The sequence below is a fragment of the Leptidea sinapis genome, chromosome 3 (genome assembly GCF_905404315.1).
Source record: "Leptidea sinapis chromosome 3, ilLepSina1.1, whole genome shotgun sequence".
Classification (NCBI taxonomy): Eukaryota; Metazoa; Arthropoda; class Insecta; order Lepidoptera; family Pieridae; genus Leptidea; species Leptidea sinapis.
This window is the reverse complement of record NC_066267.1, coordinates 11,575,711-11,599,115: the sequence shown is the minus strand read 5'-3', so window position 1 is coordinate 11,599,115 and position 23,405 is coordinate 11,575,711. Positions and strand designations below refer to the sequence as shown.

The window sequence follows — 23,405 nt, the reverse complement described above, 5'->3', positions numbered from 1 at the left end:
TATTATTGCTCCTAGATCCAATTAGATGAAAAGTATTAAACATTCTTTGGTATGAACGAGTGTCATTAGAGCAGTAAAAACATTCATATTATTTTTTAAATTAAAAAAAAGCAACAGCTTTGTAAACACTGACCTGTATGAATACCACTGCAATTTTGACGTATAATACAAATGGATACGAAGGAACGTACAATACTGCGAAGTATTTTTGCATTTTAAATTAATTTCGTTCGTTTTCCGTGTTATTTGTACTTCAAGTATCAACTTAATAAAGTACACAATTTATTTTGGTAAATTGTTTCCCACCATCCATCGAGGTTTGTTAAGGTTGTCATCACTAGTTTTAGTACCGCAGACTCTCGCTATGTTGCCAACAGCGCCAAAATGGCGAATATCAAACAGGCACAAAAGTTTATTTGACAGCCCGCAACCGCGAGTAATCTATAGTAGAGGTCAGTAAGTGTTCTCTGTAATATATTCTTTGAAGTTTGATTTTGATTGAATCGATCCCAGCAAAGAGTGTTTAAATTCTCTTTGCCCGTACCAGTGTGAATTAAATGTGAATGTGAAAGTTTAAATTTGTTTTTATTTTGCCTAATTTCAATTTATATTTAATACAGAATACTAGTGTGTGAACTGAAAGCAAGCTAGCTAACTGTAACTCAAGATTGAATTTTAAAACTTATTTATTTTGATATTTAAAATGAGTAACCATGTAAGTAAATCATATTATTCGTAATATTGATTAGCAATTACGTCTAAAATAATTACAGTAAATTATTATAGAATGTAGGGCAACTCATGATGTCATAGGGCGTTGTAGGTCAATAAAAGACACTTCACCATGACTTATATTTTCCGGGGAGTGCCCACGGGCTAAGCGAGTACTTAATTATGCTAATGGATTAATGAATATCATCGACAAAGGACGATTTTTATGTTTTCGTTCTACATTTTTTAATAAAAGCCTTTAGTAATACGAAAAGACGCCCATGATTACAGTCTATTTTAATTTAAAAATATAAGGTGACCTGATTATATCATCAACTTTCCCATTTACACTTTAGTTCTTCTTTCCCATTAAAAGTCTGTTACTTCAAAACAACAACAACTACATTATTGTAGTAGTACAACTCCAAACACCTATACAACAAAATTGTTGTAATGGAATGTTTGTTTTTTGTTGTGTTTTATTTATATTTAGCGCGAGCCAACTGTTGTGGGTGTTGCCAACTTCAATGCTGTAGAAGATGCAGCCGCATTGAGAGCTGCAATGAAAGGTCTTGGCACAGATGAAGATGCTATAATTGAGATCCTGACTACACGGTCTAATGTTCAAAGACAAGCTATTGCTAAAGCATTTACTCATGAGTATGGAAGAGTATGTATAATATGACAAAATATAATTGAATATATATTTATTTATCTACATATATGTATGTTTCTGCATAAATAATATGTTGCTATGTACTGGACCATATCCATATCAATTCATAAAGTTGCATACAACCATATTACCAACAAAAAGCGCCATCAGAAGATGACTAAGCAGGTCTGCAGCCTTTTTGTTCCTTTTATTAACCAATATCAACTATCTATTACAAAAACAATAAGATTTAGAGTCATAATAAGGTAATGTTTTACAATTAAAGTTTATTAAATGTATCTCATTAAATTTAAGTTATAAAAAAATAGAAGCACAGAAGTATGACAATGTACAAGATTTATTATTTGAATTTTATAGAATGAAATCTTTTTTAAAAGTTTTATTTAGATACAATTTGTATTTTTTTGTTTACTGAAACATGCACTGAAATAAAGTTGTTTTGATGTATCTTCATTGAAAGTAAGTAAGTCTATTAAAGTATTAGAACAATGGTCAAGGACAAAGTAATAAAAATGATTCATTGTATGATATTCAGAGTGAACCATTCATTTATAATTGAACTTGTGACTCATTCAATTCAACATATATAATTGTTGTGTTTGTACAATTTTTTCATTTGAATACCATTCACCATAATTTTTTCCTGCTAGTAAATTATTTGTGAACATAAAATGTTTACGACTTAAACCCCTATTTTAATATCATGCTTAATCTATGTTACTAAATACAATAGAACCCGCTTAATACAATTTCTCGCATAATACTCCATTTTACGCGTCCCAGCAATTTAAGACATGTTTTCATAAATTTTGTAATTCTTAAAACAATTTGTCATACCATTCAATACACCAACCACAGAACAACAAGAACCTCTGATACTGCAGGGTTTTCCTGGATATTCTTCAATACAAAATTCTATGAATTGAAGATTTAATTGAGAATGTGAATAACACTCAAAAGCCTTTAGTGTGAAAAATAAAAACGAAGTGGAGTCAACTCCGATTTTGTCAATAGCTCAGGCATTATCAGCTAGTAGTGATTTAAGACGCCTTACAGCTTCTTTAAATCAAAGCAAAGACACACTGCAAAAGTTAAATTATGTTGAAAATCTTGTAATTGCTAATGCATTAAAATATTTCTGTCAAACCATAATAAGTGATTACTTTAAATAATGTAATAAAAATTACACATGTATTTAATTTATATGAATGTATAATGTAATACCTACATATACAATGTTTTATATCTCTATCACATATAATATGCTTTTTCGCTTAAGACATGTTGGTTTGTTGTTGGACCTGTGAAATTGTCTTAGTGGGTTTTACTGTACTCATGTTCAAATATTAAAATCACACAAAATGACTAAAAACAGTAACTAATGGGAAAAGCCCAGGGAAAGTTGAATATTTTGATATTTTTGCAAGTGTCCAAGCATAACCTGGGATCATCAGTATTTGGATCTAACAAATTTATTTATTTTTTTAGTAAAATTTTTCAATAGTGATAAATATTATGTGATTTTTTATTATTCACTTAAAATCATTAAATAATTAATCATTGGTTAATATTATTAACTAAGTTTCTACCAGAACTCTTCTAAACTAAATAATAATTTAGGTTGTGCTAGTCTAAAATCAATGATTTTATAGAAAATTGTGTGCATCAATATAAGCACTTATTCATAGTTTCTTTAAAATTTGTAGGATATCATTGAAGACTTGAAGTCGGAGTTAGGGGGCCACTTTGAAGATGTTATAGTAGCTTTGATGTTACCCCCTGCTGAGTATATGTGCAAGGAGCTTCATCATTGCATGGAAGGTTTAGGTACCGACGAGAAAGTGCTGGTTGAGATACTTTGTACTCGCACCAAAAGAGAAATAGCTGAAATTGTCCAGACCTATGAAAATTGTATGTATAAAGCATGATATTTTTTCATTGCTTAAATCATTTTGTGTACAGTCTCTTTTAGAGAGATAAAGATTCTGCTTTATTTTATTTAATCAGGGCAGCTGTTTTATAACAACTGTTTATATCCATAATATGTTCTTTATATATTATCTCTGTGTTTGCTATTTGTTATTATGCTTCCTTATGGCTAAGTGATGACATTCAATGCTTATTTATGTAAAAAAATACTTAAAATAAATAAAAACTTTGCGAAAAACTGCAAAATATGTACCTTTAGCAATTGTTTAAAAATTATCTTAAGTCATTGTGTCACTTATTAACAAGAAAATGGTAGGCTTTTGATTAAAAATTGTGTCATTATTCCAGTGTACAACCGCCCCCTTGCCGAGCACATGTGCTCCGAGACATCGGGACATTTCAGAAGGCTTCTTACTCTCATTGTTACAGTAAGCAGTACTTATACAGTATCATTATCAAATTAAAAAAAAGGAAAGAAATTAATTTTAAACATGTACATGAATACAAATATATGCTATTCATGAAGACCACTTGTTTGGCCAAAAGGGTAGAGGGGTAGCCAGCGAGTACCCGAATACAATGTCGATCCGTGGTCCGTGCGATTAACCACTGGTGGTGAAAAGTTATGGTTTAAAGTACAAACTTGGAACCCTGAGTGATGTCCACACTTAGACCACATGTGAACCCCGTGTCTATCACCCGGGGTGAAGCCTTAAGCAGAAGGTGTAGGCAATCAGAGAGGGGTTACAAACAAAAGAAGGAGAAAGCACAAGAAGAAGTATTAATTTTGAAAAGAAAGTTAAATATTTACCACAATCACAAGTTAAAGTTACACAACGGCACCTATTTCTGCCGTGAAGCAGTAATGTGCAAGCAGGGTCGGTCTGAAGGGTGCCGCAGCTAGTGAATTACAGGGCAAATGAGTCTTGACATCTTATGTCTCAAGGTGACGAGCGCAATTGTAGTGCCGCTCAAAATTTTTGGGTTTTTCAATAATCTTGAACGGCACCGCATTGTAATGGGCAGGGCGTATCAATTACCATCAGCTGAACGTCTCGTCCCTTATTTTCATAAAAATAAAAGTTAAATCACTAGCGGAAAAAATTACAGTAGGCAATTAAGTTTAACAGTTTAAAATTGTTGCCTGAGCAAGAGAAATTATTTCTAAATTCGTAATAGTGCGTCTTAGTGGATAGCAATGTCTGTAGATTTGAATTAAGTGTCAAAATAAAGTCTTCATGCAGTAAACCAGTAAAGCTTAAGAAAATTGATTGAATTGGGCGGAATTTTGCGGAAATCAATAATTATGCTACTGTTATGAGTTTTCTTGAGATTCTTTTAACACTCAAAAAAACTTATAACATAAGTAAACCTTAACAATCCCAAATTGGCAGTTCTCCAGGGCACTAGACTTTTACAGATAAACAAAAACAGAGTGTGTCGTACGGCAGGCACGCTACTCGCTCATCAACAATGCTTTCTGATACATTCACTCGAAGCATTCAAAATTTTAAGCAATCTATTGCTACACGTAAAAATATAGGTACGCATTGACAGAACGCTGCTCGAGCGCCAAAATCGCGCCGATCTGAGGAATACCACGCGATAAGACACCTGAAAGGAATCCTAATTACTTAACAGTGCTAATACTTACACATGCTTAGCTTCAGCCAATATTTCTCGTCATTAATTATTATTCTAACAAATTACAAAATGCTTATGGTCAATTATAATATTCAAAACTTTTATTAATTTTTTTACCATCACACAAAAATTATGAATAAGTATAGGGTTTTTTTATGTTTCAAGATTCAATTGCTTTTGCTTGCTTGCCCTTGTAAAGGCCACGAATTACTTAAATAACATTCAATCCACGGTAGCAAGTGTTTCAACATTTGTACAAATAAACCTCATTAAGTAACTATCGAAACAAATATAAACTTTTTTTAATTACCCTGTTATTATTATATATTAAATATTAGAAATTAGTAATTTTCTTTTATATAGTAGATATTTCAAAAACCAGTGATTGAATGTTAAATAGTCACTTAAAATGAAATTACATTTAATTGACTAATTTTCGAATTAATCGAGAACTTACGGCTGCTTTTTATATTCAATAGCAATTTTAAATTAGCGAGAATTATATTTATTGAATCTATTTTCTGCCTTTAATATTTCAATAACAGATCAATGGATCGCTATGTTTAGACGTTTTCTATACTTTATGGATTTGAAAATAATGATTAAGAACCTTAAAGTATATTTAAGATCGATTGACGAATGACAGAATCTAGATTAAAATAATTTTAAATTTTGCTAATTTTAATCAGCCGATAATCTATTTAGTGATTTCATTTTAATGTGTAAAGTAAGTTCGGGGCAATTGAGAGCAATTCTAGTGTTGTAATAGTGTTCTGGTCAGGGCGCCCGCGATGAGGAGAGCGGGGCGGACGAGAGCCGCGCGGCCGAGGCGGCGCAGCAGCTGTTCGACGCGGGCGAGGGCAAGTGGGGCACCGACGAGGAGATCTTCAACAAGGTGGGTCTCGTGGAGGTTGCCGTTGACGAAAGAATTGATTTCGACGAATCCCATTTCGCGAAACATTTAATTGACACCGTTCACTCACTCGCAAACAATAATAGAATCAATAGATAAAACATAAGATACATAATAGCTTTAAGGGTAAATGTATACACTTCTACAATAAAGTCCCAGCCACTGTTCAGGCATTATCTATAAATAAATTTAAATGTTTTATAAAAAAACGGCTCTGTCGTAAATCCTATTACTCCACTGCTGAATATCTAAATGATCGGTCAGCCTGGGACTAGATTGTGATTATTTTATAGCGACTGTACAATATTGTATATTTTTATTGAAAAGAGCGCATAAAAAAGAATGCTGGGAGAGTTTCTTGCGCCGCTTCTTCTCTCTCAGAGCGCCATTTGTTTCTGAAGCGGTAGTAGTATCTAGTAGTATAAGAAATGACATCAAAAAGAATTCTAAAGGAATCAATTTTGAGAAAATAAATGCCTTTTATGCCTTTTAATATTCCACATACCTGTGAAAAAGGATTCCGCTGTGTTGGAACAATCAGAAATAATAAAACACAACAATAACATGTTTACATTGTTGAAGGAACAAACAAATTTGGTCTCTTCACCATTGTTACGTATCTATTCCGGTAATACGTCACAACATCCGACCAATCACAGCGCGCCTAATCTTGGGACGAGGTTATAAAAGAGCGGTTACTGGCTCATTCTCGTGCCAGAATTTTGCGAGTCAACATCTGAGGATGCCTCGTGTAGAGGCGAAACACGTGTCGAATTGATTGAAGACGAATCTTGGCGGAATTTACACTCAAGAAGGCTCACAACATTTGAATAGAGAATTGTACTGTATATCATGTAGGCGTACCACTAATAGAGTATGCCAAAATACTCTTTTTTACACAATGTTAACGATACCAGTGCCAGTCATGTAATATTATGCAAACCCATTATCATAACCAAAAAAGTCGGCTATTTACTGTTAATATGTTGGTATCCCCAAAAAACATTCGGACGTTCCTGAACGCAGCCACTAACATCATTATGTCAACGTCATGCACAAAAAAAAAATATAAATTAAATGATACTCTTTTTTGGAAATCCGTACTCTTTATTTACCTCCTTTGAAATCAGATATACTCTTATTTCTTCTAATAAAAGTTGGCAAAGTCAGAACGAGATGGCCTTGGCCGATCTTACCTTACCTTACCAGCCGTAGAGATGCATGCTGAAGGGATCACGGCCGTGCCTCTGCCAATTAGTTCTTTCATCGGAAGAAATACCATCGTTCTGATTATAAATGTGTCTTGAAATGCGAGAGCCTAGATGTAGATAAAGCAAATATTCGGGCTAGAAACAAAAAAACTCCAGAAGGCTTTTTGCCTTTAGTCCAAGTTTAATTGGCGACCACACAATGGATCATCGCAAGCAAAGCCTACTAACCTAAGAAATTTATCAAAATTTACTCCTTATAAGTGTACACAAGTTTACACAAAGCACGAGCATTTTTTAAATGCATTAGGTCTGGAGCCCAGGCCTAATATCAATGCCGTAACATTTTAAAAAAAGCGGCGGGAAACAGGTCTTGTTTTTTCGTGCGTTTAATTTCTTCAAATTTGCTAAAATTGTTAAAAATGTCCATGTTATACTACTGTTTTATTTCCTCGCAATCGAAATGAAAAGCAAAGGTTATAACTCGTCTCCCTTTTTATTCTCGACATTACTATCAGTTTGATTTGTGCACTCGTCGTAAAATCTACTATTTATTTATTATTTATATATTATCTTGGCGTGCGTCAGACGTCAGTGCAGAATGGGATGTCCATGGCAACTTAACGCCTTGCCCTGTTTGTGTTTTGTTTTACATCTCTCTCTGTTATCCCTACTTAAACATTTTATTGAGATAAAACATAAAGTTTCGAATGCATCGGGCAACTACTAGTATAAATATAAAAGACTAGCTGACCCGGCAAACGTTGTTTTGCCATATAAAGTATAATTCACGCGATAGTTTTATAAGTAATGAAATATTGCCTATATTATAGCCTGTACATCATTTTGTTCTATTGTCAATAGTTTGTGCAGCGCACGCAAAAATAGGTTTTCGATTTTACACCTTGTGTTACAAAATAGCAATTTTATTACGGATCCCTAATTTAACAAAAAAATAGAAACAAAGCCTATAGCCGTCCTCGATAAATGGACTACCCAACACTGAAAGAATCATTCAAATCAGACCAGTAGTACCAGAGATTAGCGCGTTTAAACAAACACTGCAGCTTTATATATTAGTATAGATACGTAAACCCTAGTGTATAAGTATTGTATGTTTCCAACATATGACATTCAAATGTTTTTTTATCAAGATGGCGTCGTTAGTTCCTATGTCGGCCACACACTTGGCAATGTACAATACGTTCTTAATATATTCAGATATTGGCACACGAGAGTTTCGCTCAGCTCCGCTTGATATTTGAAGCGTATAAGAACATAGCGGGCCGCACCATCGAGCAGGCCATTAAGGCGGAGATCTCCGGGGAACTCAGTGAGGCGCTGTCGGCCATCGGTGAGTTAATATTGCAATTACTTCTCGTGCGCGACAACCAGAAGTATGTAAGTACCATGTACCTCACATGAAGTGGGAGGTAGTAGCCGCTTGCTTACACACCAGCGTGCCATATGCCATTGACTTACTTTCAAATATTTTTATTATTTGGTTACTAAGGTAATATGTTTTAAACTTTAAAAAGCAGCAATATATTGTCAGTTGTCATCTGCATCTGAGTTTTAATTCATAATTTTTTAAATCTAAGTATTTAGTTAGAAATTGAATTCTCCGACAAAAGGGTGCAGTTAATACAGATTGCTGTCGCGTAAACCCATAAATTTCAGTGGAATGTGTGGAGAACGCTTCAGCTTGGTTCGCGCGAAGGCTACGCGATGCCATGCAGGGTCTCGGAACAGACGACAGAACCCTCATCAGGATCATCGTCTCGCGGAGCGAGGTCGACCTCGGCGCCATCAAGCGGGAGTACGAGACCATCTACGATAAGACTCTGCTCAGTGAAGTGCGGGTACGTAATGGCGTGTGTTAATTGCAGTCGAGTGCGTGGAGAACGCGGCCGCTTGGTTCGCTCAGAGACTCCGCTCCGCCATGCAGGGCGGAGGCACTGAAGACAAGACCCTCGTGAGGATCATCGTGTCCCGGAGTGAGGTAGACCTGGGCAGCATCAAACGCGAGTACGAGAGCCTCTACGATAAGACGCTGCAGAGTGACGTGGCGGTTAGTTGAAGCTAGCTTTCACTGCTAACAGGCCCAGGATGGGGGATTAATTCAAGATCTTTCGAAGTTTTCAAATTTGAAGATAGTTTTGATCAAATTGAAGCCGAATTTATAATACCTTCTTATTATTGAATATACAATTGAACTGATGGCACTAATAATTCATTTTAATAGAGCATTCATACCAACTGTTATTTTTTTTTTCAATTTCTAAACTATTACAATATTTATAATATTTTTTACTTAAATATACAAGAGATATAGAAGTTTTTCACACAATGCGTGAATTTGGCAATAGATACGATACAGTTAAATTTTTTTCGAGTAAATCGTTTCCGATTACTTTTTTCGAGAATAAAAAATATAAGAATCTTATATCTATCTGGCAATCTTAGTACAGATACAAGGTGCTAGTAACGGGTTGGGTTGTAAGTATTTATATTTGGAAACTTCCAACGATTATGAATATGGCGCCATCGGCAGAAAATTAATTGCACATTGACATCGCATGTAAAAAATTGCACTTGAGGTTAATTTCAGATTATATTTGTATTGGTTCGGGATTTATTTATTATTATATTGGCTTTATCATGTGTGCTTGTTGTTATCTATTGTCTTATAATTTTGTTCAACTCTTCCAAATGCTTCGATGGATAAGGAGGTAAATATTATATTCACTTAAAATCTTATTCAGTATAACTTATATCTAGAATTTTAATGAATATTTGATTAAGTATTATGAAATGTTTACCAAACCAACAATATTATCGCCGCAATAATTTATGATTTACATCTTAGTTACCTATCGTATCGTAGTGGCGTCCCGCGTATATATTTGAGAGCTTCTCTATTTTGTTCCCGCGTGGTAGTTAAGCCCCTTATCATGACGGGCGATCATTTTAAAACAGAGGTTCCCAGGTCTCTTTTCTCATAGACCACTTTGGTGAACCCCTTGCAGCTATATTACTACCATATTTCCAAAACTCATTTATTAAATCAATTCTCAGTTACTTCATTTGGAAAACTTGAGGAATCAAACACGTTCATGTAAGGTTGCAGCCACACACACCACTAGTTTTTTTACGTCCCTTTACACGCCGACGTAGACCCCCGCCGAGTTTCCCATGGACCCCTGGGGGTCGACGTTTGGATTTTATTTTTTATTTTTATCGAAAGTCGCATCTAAATACAGTCATGACTAAGTAACGTTCTTTTCTATTCTATTCTACTTACTGTAAAAGATTTACCACAAATTAGCCAATATCACGTTAGATAGATAACCAAGCTTAAACTATTTGTTTTCTAATTTTAATGGTAGTGATCGGTGCTAAGATTGTACTAAGACTTATTTTCTTACTCTACTTGAAAAAAATATTCAAGCTGTTAATCTATAACATATGGGCGTACACAAATATAATTACTAAAAATTAAATATTTTAAGTAGGTACTTAGTAATATTAACTACATACTTAATCTTTTTTTTTTTTTAATATATTTGCACATAATATATAATAATCGTGTCAAATTGAAGTTTTAGTTGTAACCATGGACTTTTAATATACTAGCGTATATCCTAAATACATAGCTAACCTAGATAGAGCAAGATAGAAAAGGAAAGCGAATAGTTACTGTAACCGAATTTTGATTGACAAATTGTAAATAGTCAGCCACGCTTCAAATTGAATATTAAACTAACTAACCACCAGCTAACGCGCGCATTATCGGTCTGTTAGTCTATACGCTAATATGTTAATTATTCAATATCTTATGTAACCCCTTTATATTAATAATTATTCAATATATAATAAACTAATGCTGTCGCGTTTCTTTCCCCACGCATGCTCACACGCCATCGCCTCGCACAATACTGAATGTATCGCCATCTGTCTATCGAAATATGGAACTACAACGACTTTTGTTATCGCGACACGACAGCAGGGCGAGACGTCCGGCGACTACAGGAAAGCTCTCGTCGCACTTCTGGGGCCGGCCTAAGACCACTGATGACGTGTCACCAATGAAACTGTAGCGCTTATATTTAAAATAATTTATTTTTGTATGTTGTGTCTCCGCACTTGAATTGCAGCTATTGTTAAATGTCTATTTCTCAGTGATTTACAAATGTAATTTAGAAAATGTCGACATATTATGTAGTGAGAAAATAACCTATTTTATTATTAACTTTGCATTACAAGTTGATGGTTCTTTAGTATTATTTCAATAATTATGCTTTATTATAAGTTTTTACGCAAGATTTATCTTCTAGAACAAAGAATCTCTATATATTATGTATTATTAAAAATTGTTACAGCCACATTCATATTTTATTGTTATTGAAAAGTGTTATATGTGAACGAAAAACAACACATTAATTATATTAAAGTTCAAAGATATGCCGCGGACACGCTACGTGTGTTGCGAGTGTTCATATTTAAAAAAACATGTGCCTTATTACCTATTAATACCACAGCAGCACTTGCTTTAGTACCTGAAGTAGAATCAACCTTACAACTAATTTTTAACAATTTAAAGAACTGTAACTTCAGATGATACACTGAAATGATTCAAAGAATGTTGTGTATTTATATTATTAGCCGTAAGAAGTGTCTTTTATGGGACCCACATGCTCGAATTTCAAAATACTTTAATAGTGCCTTTCAACTAGGATTCTATTTCAACCAATACTACTTTAGAAATTTAATTTCTAAACTTTATTATTCGCGATGAATTTCGTCGTTAGTTGTTAAAATATATAATATTTTGATTTGATAGTTATGTCGGCACAGTTACATTGATCTATGTTTAATGTATTTGTAATATAAATACATTAAACATTAATCCGGAACACGATGTACTGACTCTGCACCTATTTCTGCCACAAAATAATAATAGTGAACTTGAACTTAAAAAATAAACCACGGCAAAAACCGTGGGATAATTTTAAAAAATAGCAAAACATTAACAAAGTATACAAGAAAACCAACCATTCTAGATTTCCCGATCTGTTTTTGTTAAAAACTATTGTTGGATAATTATATTGTGTCACGGGCAGGTGGTGCTATGATATTAGTTGTGTCAATTCATCCTGTCACATGCCTACTCCTATATCAAAAAAATCCTATAAAAAAAATAAACTTTTAAACTTCTTACAATTTGTCCAGGATCATGGTCATGTTTTCCGGAAAATTATTAGTATTATTGAGATTATTACAATAATTAAAATATACAATATTAATTATAACACAATTAAGATTAACATTAAAATTAGTTTAGATTTGCTAAAAGACGATTGCATCATTCCATTTCTGTTTTATTCGGCTGTTATTGTCGTGTCTGCTTTAAAATTTATATTAAATATATAATTATTAATAAATGGTGTGCGTTAATATGGCGTTTTATTTTTAAAACTTTATAATAAGAGTATTATTTCTGAAGAGAGATGTAGCCCTAAGTCTTTCTCATAATTATAATTATTGGCACACTAGACTACATATAAGTATTATTTGATCAGCGAACGACTAGTCCCTATCTAAGATATATACAGTGACATAAAGTATTTTTAAATTACTGCCAGTAAATATCGAGAATGACGAGTTTTTCGACAGGTCCATAATGATAGCCATAGAAAGCAATCCTCGTAGATCAAGTTAGATGGAAATTGAAGTCGTGCCATAAAGTTGCTTGACATCAATGTCCAAAACGGTGACTGGATTGATTCGTACTCCGCCGCGCTGCTCATAACGCAGGGTGAATATTTATGCATTGGCGATTCGTCTGTATCAACTCCCAAACTTGCAGAAGCTGTGCTTATAGTATCTTATCTACTGTTACAAAAATACAAAGAGTGTAAAGTGTAGTGCGGCCCAAACACACGCGACTCGCGTTTCGCACCAAAAGAAAGCGCCTCGGGATTGAACGCATCCTAGGTGTATCTCTTCCAATGAACTTAGTGCTTGTGCGGCCTGGATTGGGTTATCTGAGACAGAGAGCATGTACATTTTCAGAATAAGCTCCAAATAAATTGCAATTCTTATTGATATCTGACCGCAACATGTGTATTGAACCTGGGTTGCAGCCTAGTGAAACTAAGAAAAAAGCGATTGTATGAAACGTTCAGTCAATGTCATTGATAGATTGAAACATGGAAATCCAATACGTTTTAAGCAACTGCTCGCTTTCGAACTAAGCCGGATTATTCTTCGTCGCCATATTATTGTAATAACTGTTTCAAACTTATGTCAAACCATTGCACGTTTCATACGTAACTAAAATTAAATTTTTACTCAGGCAGTCGCGCCTCTTATTACGTAGGTAGTACTTACATCCTTTTTGCTGGGTTGAAAATTTGAAGAAAAAATACAACCGTGTGTTATAACCATAACACTATAAATCCTTGAACAATGCATTCGGCGAGTAGTCACATCCATAAGTTTGGGGCGCTTTTGAATGCTCCCGATCAGTATTGGCTTGAACACTGCCTAAGAATGTTGCTTTAAAAATTAATTGGCGTATGGTTTGAGGGTCTTTACTGAAACAACATTATTCAATTGTGAATCTTATTTATTATCTTCTGTATATATAACAGCCATTCTAACATAAGTCGACTACATCTTTCCGTCTGTCCTAATAACTGTCCATACATAACATGGACAATACTCTAAACTTATAAAAATATATTACCTACACTTTTACACATACTCCGGCGAAGAGAATCATTTATTTCAAAAACCTAATGGATATCTAAACACGTTTTGATGTAACAAAAAGAAAATACTATTAGGTACCTAATTGGAGAAACTTTTACTTGAAAATTAAACAATGACACAAATTAATTTACATTAATTTGTATAGTAGTATTTACTATGCAATTATATACTTTTTATGAGAAAAAGTTGCTACACGAGAAATACATAATACCTACTAATAAAATTTACATGTCCACAAAAGTCATTTTAGCTAAGAAGCACCCAAACGTATTTTTTCTAAATACATAAAAACGTACAAGATATCTAAAAGCAGCATTGTCTAACATAATATGTAGTACACGCAAAATTGCACGACAGCAAAACATTCTTAACTGAGCACAGTTGTATCGCCGTTTAACCGATCACAGTTGTAACGCCGATTCACTGAGCAGAGTTGTAACGCCGTTTAACTGAGCACAGTTGTAACGCCGTTTAACTGAGCACAGTTGTATCGCCGTTAAACTGAGCACAGTTGTATCGCTGTTTAACTGAGCACAGTTGTATCGCTGTTAAACTGAGCACAGTTGTATCGCTGTTTAACTGAGCACAGTTGTATCGCCGTTAAACTGAGCACAGTTGTATCGCCGTTAAACTGAGCACAGTTGTATCGCTGTTTAACTGAGCACAGTTGTATCGCTGTTAAACTGAGCACAGTTGTATCGCTGTTAAACTGAGCACAGTTGTATCGCCGTTTAACTGAGCACAGTTGTATCGCTGTTTAACTGAGCACAGTTGTATCGCCGTTAAACTGAGCACAGTTGTATCGCTGTTTAACTGAGCACAGTTGTATCGCTGTTTAACTGAGCACAGTTGTATCGCCGTTAAACTGAGCACAGTTGTATCGCTGTTTAACTGAGCACAGTTGTATCGCTGTTAAACTGAGCACAGTTGTATCGCCGTTAAACTGAGCACAGTTGTATCGCTGTTTAACTGAGCACAGTTGTATCGCCGTTAAACTGAGCACAGTTGTATCGCTGTTTAACTGAGCACAGTTGTATCGCTGTTAAACTGAGCACAGTTGTATCGCCGTTAAACTGAGCACAGTTGTATCGCTGTTTAACTGAGCACAGTTGTATCGCCGTTAAACTGAGCACAGTTGTATCGCTATTTAACTGAGCACAGTTGTATCGCTGTTAAACTGAGCACAGTTGTACCGCCGTTAAACTGAGCACAGTTGTATCGCTGTTTAACTGAGCACAGTTGTATCGCCGTTAAACTGAGCACAGTTGTATCGCTGTTTAACTGAGCACAGGTGTTACGCCGTATAATTGCCAGTGCGATATATTAATTTAACTTTGACGTTCAAATCAGCGTGAATTCAGAACAATATGTAGTCTTCGCGTAGTGATTTTTTACGAAGATATGTTTACACTACATTATGCACATTGAAGCTACATAGCTAAAAGTACATTAATGATACAACAGCAGGCAAATGACCACCAAAGATCAAATGTTACATTAGGTACGTACTCGGTACAACATCTGCGCGTTACGGACGCTGAGTCAGTTCTGTCGAGATCATTTGGAAAGTCTCTAAGCAAGTTACAATTACCGAACTACAACTACATACGTACTTATAAATGGATAACTCAACTATTATACAATTTAACATATATAATTAGAAAGGAACAGATATAGTGGACTGGCGATATAGTCCATTATCGTAACACCCTTATGAAAAGTGAAGTAATTTATTTTATTTCATTTGAAAAATTTGTAACTGCAACCTATATTTGTTTATAAAAATAATTTACGTATCACAAGCACTTCTATCACAAAATTAAGTTAAGGGCAAACGTTTTGTTGCGCGGGTCTTCTTTAACGGTTGTAAATAAAAATTAACGAAGTGGTTATAAATTATAATGATAAACCACTTAATAGCCGATCAACACAAACATAACTAGCCTCTTATTGATATAAATATTTGGGACAAATACATCGAGCTCACCAAACTAACACAACTATGGCAAGGGATACCAATATACATAATACCAGATATGACTTTAAACGAGAAATAAAAAATAATGTGCGTGATTGGTTGATTACTCATTATTATTATCTACTAGATACTTGAGCTTTACTAAAAAAAAATAGTAATATACAGTTTCCTACTCAGTATCTTTCTAACGGGTTTGTGGTAATAAATTTGAAAAATATAAGACGGGGAGTATATTATATCCCCCATATATTTTTCGTTTAATTAATTGGATTGGATCCTGAACAATGTTCCTAGCCACAATATCACATTTTAAGGAATTCAATATGAATCACGTGAACAGTTTTGTGTTCTTAACTCAATTTCGACATGATTGGGATGTGGAACTTTTTTCTAGAATTACGTCCAATTATTATTACGAATCAAAAACGCGTTATACAGCTATACCCCTATAACGCGGAACCACTCTAACCCGTTATAGGGAGAAGAGCTCTATAACACCCAAAAAATAAATATATTAGCTTACTTGCACTTTCTGCAATAGAAGCAATAAATTACCCAAGACTCGACGATGTTGACTAAACAAGAATATGAGTTAGTCTTACGCCTGATAATCGGTTTTTACGTCTACAGTGTGTCGTGGCGTCTTAACAACATACTCAATTTCATAAGATTTATTCAAACATTTTATGATCAATAGACAATAAAAACAAATCAATCGACAGATCAGACAAATGTTAAAATTAAGCCCACAAAGCTTACATTTCAATAATATATTTCCATTATATACAATTCAGACACAAAATACCTAAATATTTATCGATTCATACATAACTAACTGAATACAGACAGACAGCGACACATATATAACTACTACATATACATGAGAAGATACACTGAAATGATTATATATTATTACTGTCCCTATGTCAGCACAACACATATTATTTTTATTGACTTAGTGTCGAAGTATAAGATAAACCATGATTTATTTAGAGATAACAATAATTATAATAATGAGCTCACTACGTAAACAAGATGGCAGTTTCACGCGACTAAATAGCGACCACCCGTCCACAAGTATGAAACGTACTGTGTCCTCCACTAAGCTGTTTCCCTCGTTCTCTACTCTATCACACTTGGACTCTGGAATACATAGAATATAACATGTTACTTATCAAATCAGGCCAAAATTTATGTCGCTTTTGTTTTGCTCTACAAGTTTTAAATGTAATTCAAATATATATGTGAATAATATGTGTTGCATGTAATACAGGCACTAAGATACATAATATATAATTAAGGTATGATATAAGACATTTAATCTTTAATCAGTGCTATGAACTGGTTTGTAGTATTTCTTTAACTTTCTACCAATAAATCAGATGGATTAAGAATCAATGCCCTAAGACCTGTATAGCCGAGTGGTTAGCGATCCTACTTACTAAGCTAGAGGTCCCGGGTTCAAATCCCGGTAGGTGGAAGCATATTTATGTGATGAATATTGATGTTTGTTTCCCAGTCGTGGATGTTTATATGTATTTATGTATGTTTAAGTAAGTATATTGTATTAAATATATATGTTGTCTTGTATCCCATAACACAGGCTTAATGCTTAATTTGGGGCAAGATAATTTGTGTACGTGTGTCAATATTATTAAGAGAGTGATATGGAATTAAAAGTTTGTGATAGTAATTGGTAAAAAATTGTAGAGTGGACGGATTAAGCAGATTGACTTGATTGACAGACAGACTTGTAGACTTAATGATGGAACAAGTCTACAGAGACATACACTTCACAGACAGGTCCGGGATGCATTGGAAAACAGCCAAGTTAAGATACCAAGAACAAGGGAGAACATATGTTTGATGCTAGTGGTGGAAGTCGGGCAATTACGACAGGATCGTGGCAAATACAAGTCCGTCACCTGTGCCGTACAAAATTACAGTCTTCTATTGCGGTTATGCCATAGACTATAAAGCATGCTGACAGTAGAATAAGTAAAGATACTATTCTTTATTCTTTGGGTGTGAACCCTAGAAATGATATGAAAATGTGATAATATATAGTTAAACATAAAAACTACAATGTACCGTCTGCGCGCTCAATCTGTATTATGCAGCAACACCTTAGCCTTCAGCTCTTCCAAGGGGATCACCTGTTCGTCACCTAACGCTGGCTGCTGTTCCGTCTTCGATTGTTCGCGAAGTTCTGGAAGTTGGAATTATATTGTTATTTGTTTTTAATTATTAGCAGTAGGTGTACTTAGTACCAATTTGTGGTAATCTGTGTTCAATATAAAAAGCACGTGTCACACAGTATGCTGTGATGGACGCCGAAACTGATCTAATGATTGGTCGAGCTTGAGGAATGGTGATGAGATGGTATATATTACGATCCGTAAGAATAATTTAATTACAAAATTTAATTTCGTATAAACATCTCCTCGACAATTTTACTGTGATATCTCTTCAGAAAAAAAATTGTTAAACGAAAAGAAAATTCAATATTGAAATAACGACTGATCTTCTACAAATTTCATAATTACAGATAGGAATTTAAAAGTATCTTTATGTTCTTTCAAATAAATTATGAAGTGTGGAAACAAAATCATGTTTTTTGGACATGTATTTAAATTAACAAATTTTGTTTTACTTCTTATCATTAACTCCATGATAAAACTACAGTGATTCTCTTAACCTTTTATTCATGGCCATTTCACATAATTTTTGTCTGGCCCTGAACCACCTAACATATACAAATAAACAATAAATTAATAGTTTTCCTATATCTAATTTATGTGTTTATTAAGTCAACAGTATTTTGATTTTTTTTAACAAAACATCTACATAGCAATTATAAATATTGTTCACCACTCATGATGCATTTACGGACATGCCTATGTTTGATCCTGCTCCGTTTAGCGTATGTGTGAGTGAGTGCCGTTGCTATAATAAATTGTGTAAATGAGGGGCTTGGCGTATGTGTGTCTGACGTGTCGTGAGTGTGTGTGCCTTTGTGTGTTAATGAGTACACCCCACTGACTTCTACTACCATTGGACTGGCGGCTGTCAAAGTGCTTTTGTGCCTGTTTGATATTCGCCATTTTGGCGCTGTTGGCCATGTAGCGAGAGTCTGCGGTACTAAAACTAGTGATGACAGCCTAAGCAAACAACGAAAGATGGTGGGAAACTATTTAATACGTTAATTCTTGAAGTATAAATAACACGGAAAACGAAAGAAATTAATTCAAAATGCAAAAATACTTCAGAGTATTGTACGTTCCTTGGCAGCCATTTGTATTATACGTCAAAATTAGTTCTCTGGACGCTCGCGAGTGGCGCTTCACAAAGGTACAAAAAATTTGCTGTCAAACATATGGAACAGCCTGTCTAGTGGTATTTATACACGTTAGTGGAAGACCAATCAACAGTGTGTGTGTCTCACCGTGCCAGTGCTGCAGCAGATCGTTGTAATAGTTCGCGCGATCGGGCCTTTTGAGTTGGCTGAAAACGTGCACCAGTCCGCGATAGTCGTACTCCAGCCCAGAGTATCGCTCACCGAACAGCTTCAGGCCTGAAACAACCGGATTATAAAACCCCGCCCTTTATGTTGTGTTTTTTTTTATACAATTTGATGATTAATAAGACAAATATTTATAATTGTACATTTTGTTGTTGATTTAGAATATATTATAAATGTGAAAGTATACCTACAGTATGAAATTCGGTACACATTACACGTCATATAGGTAGTTTATTGCTTGTATACCATAGGACAACTTTTTATTTCAAAAAATTAATGAATTGAAATCTACGCAGATGGGCGATAATTTCTTAAGCGAATTGTTTCTATGACAGAATCTCAGAAAATGTACAATACACGGTTGTTTCAAAATTTGCTTAATGAAGACCATTTTTTTTATATTAATTTGCTAGTTTTCGTCGTGTGTAATAATATAATATGTTTGTCGCATTAGTCGTGTTTCCAACCAGTATCATTCCACACAGTCTTTGTTGTAGAAAGTAAGTGACAGGGAAAGGCGAACAATCAAATGTATTTTTCGAGGTTTTAAAATATCATAGTTTTACCTTTTTTCTGTTTTAAACTAATATTTGGTAATGGTCTATTAGGAGAAAAAATTTTACAACGAAAATTATACAGAATAAAATGTGATTTAGTACGTTTTACTTAACTAGTTTCGGTAAGAAAACACATTTTCACCACAATCGCCACACTGTAATTTCTCCATTATATTTTAAACACAAAACAAATAGCATCTTCTTTTGCTGCCTCTATCTTTAGGATCTACTTTACAGTTGATAAACCTGTTCAACCCCAATAATTGCATATTAGGAAATTAACTTGAGATGTCGCTCTTTCAAATCAAAACAATTTGTTATTTTTAAAGTGATATCCCTCATTTCCAAAATTTATGAATGATTCGGGACTTACGCCCGCGACCTCTCGGGTTTCGTCGTATTACTTTTAAGAATAAATTTTATTAAATAGATTGTATACCTTGAATATGCAACAGAGAGACTGCCTACCGTAGGTATTTGAATAACATTTTAACATAATTAAGTTGAAATCTAGTGTATTTTACTTATACTATATATTAATTTAAGCTCTTAATGCGGTAGGCATTGCCTGATTGCATATATATGGTATGCACGCGCCTGGTTATGCTAACATTACTTTATAAATGATACGACTAAGACTATTTCAAAACAAAAACAATAATATGAAATTATAAAAATAGATATTATATATCCCAAATATATAATATATATTGGTAATATAATATATGTCATCTAAGATTTGAGATATAGAGATACACTTTCAAATAGGTTGATACTAACTTTTACCATAAAAGAAGCCAATAATTGAAATAAAACTATCACAATACATTGAAAACCAAACATTGAAGCGTATTCTGAGTGACTGTAAAGCCTAGGTGGATAGCGGGTATTAATGAAGCCGAGGTGACGCTTCTATATTAGGCATATTATCACATGTTAGCAGTGGGAGGCTCCTTTGCTCAGGAATCCGGCTAGATTATGGGTACCACAAATGCGCCCATTTCTGCCGTGAAGCAGTAATGTGTAAACATTACTGTGTTTCGATCTGAAGGGCGCCGTAGCTAGCGAAATTACTAGGCAAATGAGACTTAACATCTAAAGGTGACAAGCGCAATTGTAGTGCCGCTCAGAATTTTTGGGTTTTTCAAGAATCCTCTGAGTGGCACTGTATTGTAATGGGTAGGGCAAATCAATTACCATCAGCTGAACGTCCTGCTCGTCTCGTCCCTTATTTTCATAAAAAAATATAACAAAGTACGTACTGATGTTGATGGATCTGAGGTAGAGCTTCTCAGCGGCAGTGTGCTGGTTCATGTGGTAGTTGTAGAGCGAGGCCAGGTGACCCACGCTCAACCCCACTTCATAGTCCTCCGGCCCCAACAATTCCTCTTTTATCGCGATCGCCTTCAGGTGCATCGTCTCAGCGTCCTGAAAATAATTACAATAAGTCTAGTCGTAAAGTGGAAAATGGTACGAAATAGATATAAAAATTATTTGCGATAGCTCATTGGATCCGGAATGACGCCTAGAAAAATGTGCCAAAAGCGTGTACTAGCACATAAAAAATTGCAAAAGTTATAAACAATTAAAGATGAAAAAATGGCATTTCGTTTTTTGTCAATATTTCATAAACTATTAATACTTAAGAAATTTCAAAAAAAGATTCTGAAAGTGGAGGAATAGATCCTTTCTAAAGCACCGAGTTCAGAGGGCCTACCATCAATTTTTAATAAGCGATGCGAATCCGATGCAGTTCAGTTTAGGTACCTAAACTGAATCACTAAAATTCGTACCATGAAGTGCCTTTTACTGAATGGCGTTGGGATCGCTTATGAAGAATGAATGAATGAAAGAAAGAATGAACGAAATAAAATTGCGTTTCGAAACCTAAAATTATATGATTTTAGCGGTTTTTTTGCGTAGAAAATACTAAAAAATACATTTTAAAATTGCGCAATTGCGTTAAATTAATAACCATTTTATACTTATTAAATAATAGTAATATAAATAAATATAGTTCTTTGAATTACAAATTAAATGTTTGCTTATGTGTTTTCGTAAAAATAACGAGTTATGATCGCACCTCCATTGATGTTTGATTTGACAGGACCACAGAGTACATTTTTTTAAATTCGTTCTTGCGAACAGGCTATAGCCCCTTACTGCCTCGTCTTTAGTATTTTCATTATTGGTATTTATTTTCAGTATTTTGTTTTACAAAAAAGTGGAATAAAGTATTCTCATCTTTAATCAATAAAATTTTTCTTTTCTATGTTTTCAATATTTTGTAAAAGAACGAATGAATGAAAGAACTAAATCAGTCTGCGATTCAGTTGATATCATTTTTGACATTCAATTGACATCAATTGAATCAAGGTTGTCAATTGAATCGCAATAAGAGTTCATGGTAGGCCCGCAGTTCTATATAAATTTCCAATAAATGGTTTGAAATTTGTGAAACGTGCACTTTCGCGTGGCACTGAAAATTTAATTTTGGCAAGGATATTGGGACAGTCTAATTTGTGATTTAAAATTTTGTACAGAAACATCTGATCATTCACACAGCGACGATTTTCTAGTGACATTATATTAAAGAAATTTAATCTATCGTTATAAGAGGTTAACTCGAACTGTTTTTTTATGTACTGACAACAAAAAAAGAAAACGTTTCTGGATTCTTTCGATTCTTTTGATAGGATAGAATGGATTCCAAGCGGTGGAGCCGTATTCTAATAAGCTACGAATAAGAGCAAAATAAACCATTTTAAGAGCTAAACATTATTTAAACGTTTTGCAATTACGCCAAACAAAGCCTAATAATTTGTAACATTTATTGATTGTTACATCTATGTGTGTATTGAAGGATAATTTCTTGTCTAATATAATTTCAAGGTCTCTGATGTCATCCACTTCATCTCACAAAAGTTTATTTAAAGAATATGAAGTATTAAGCGGTATTCGTTTCTTTGTAAATTTTATATGCTGACATTCTTTAACATTAAGGGGCAATTTATTTTTAATAGACCATTGGGAAATACTGTTAAAGTCATTTTGAAGAGAAATCAAGTCTAACGGATTTTGGAAAGCTTTAAAAATGTTTAAGTCGTCAGCAAATAACGCAAAATTTGAAGATGTTATATGGTTACACAAGTCGTTAATAAATACTAAAAATAATATAGGACCTAGATGGGATCCCTGAGGGACTCCAGATGGACCCATGAATGGATCTGATTGATACCCGCAAACGACTACTTGTAGTTGTCTGTACGACAAAAACGACGAGAGCCAGGACAGTAAAGTTCCTTGAATGCCAGCGTTATGTAGTTTACTTATTAACATTGAGTGGTTGACCCGATCGAAAGCTTTACTAACATCCATATATATAGCGTCTACTTGGTGTCCCTCGTCTATATTATCGATTACTTAAGATGTAAATTCAGTTAAATTTGTTATGGTAGACATTTTATTGCGGGAACCATGCTGTTGAGG

General features: G+C 34.2%; 2 protein-coding genes across 9 annotated transcripts in view; one reads left to right on the top strand and one right to left on the bottom strand.

The window, feature by feature from the left end:
• Positions 1-485: 485 nt before the first annotated feature.
• Positions 486-12,538, top strand: LOC126979561 (annexin B10). 7 transcript variants are annotated; one of them, XM_050828924.1, is made up of 8 exons: positions 486-715; positions 1,205-1,381; positions 3,094-3,298; positions 3,665-3,744; positions 5,730-5,855; positions 8,303-8,435; positions 8,762-8,943; positions 11,088-12,538. In XM_050828924.1, exons 1-8 carry the CDS (start codon positions 704-706, stop codon positions 11,145-11,147), a joined length of 975 nt encoding a protein of 324 aa, XP_050684881.1. In that variant the 5' UTR covers positions 486-703; the 3' UTR covers positions 11,148-12,538. The 7 variants fall into 7 exon arrangements, with proteins under 7 accessions (XP_050684881.1, XP_050684880.1, XP_050684884.1 ...); XM_050828923.1 differs by lacking the exon at positions 8,762-8,943 and adding an exon at positions 8,971-9,152 and having other exon boundaries at positions 489-715; XM_050828927.1 differs by lacking the exon at positions 8,762-8,943 and adding an exon at positions 8,971-9,152 and having other exon boundaries at positions 490-715; positions 5,742-5,855.
• A 1,153-nt stretch (positions 12,539-13,691) lies between these two features.
• Positions 13,692-23,405, bottom strand: part of LOC126979521 (amyloid protein-binding protein 2) — a 62,907-nt gene continuing 53,193 nt past the window's right edge. For both annotated transcript variants that reach the window (XM_050828847.1, XM_050828848.1), the window contains exons 11-14: positions 21,179-21,344; positions 19,282-19,410; positions 17,928-18,045; positions 13,692-16,979 (exon numbers count right to left, since the gene is read on the bottom strand). In XM_050828847.1, the coding sequence (XP_050684804.1) occupies positions 17,939-18,045; positions 19,282-19,410; positions 21,179-21,344 (402 nt within the window). In that variant the 3' untranslated portion in view covers positions 13,692-16,979; positions 17,928-17,938. The remainder of the gene's footprint in view (positions 16,980-17,927; positions 18,046-19,281; positions 19,411-21,178; positions 21,345-23,405) is intronic.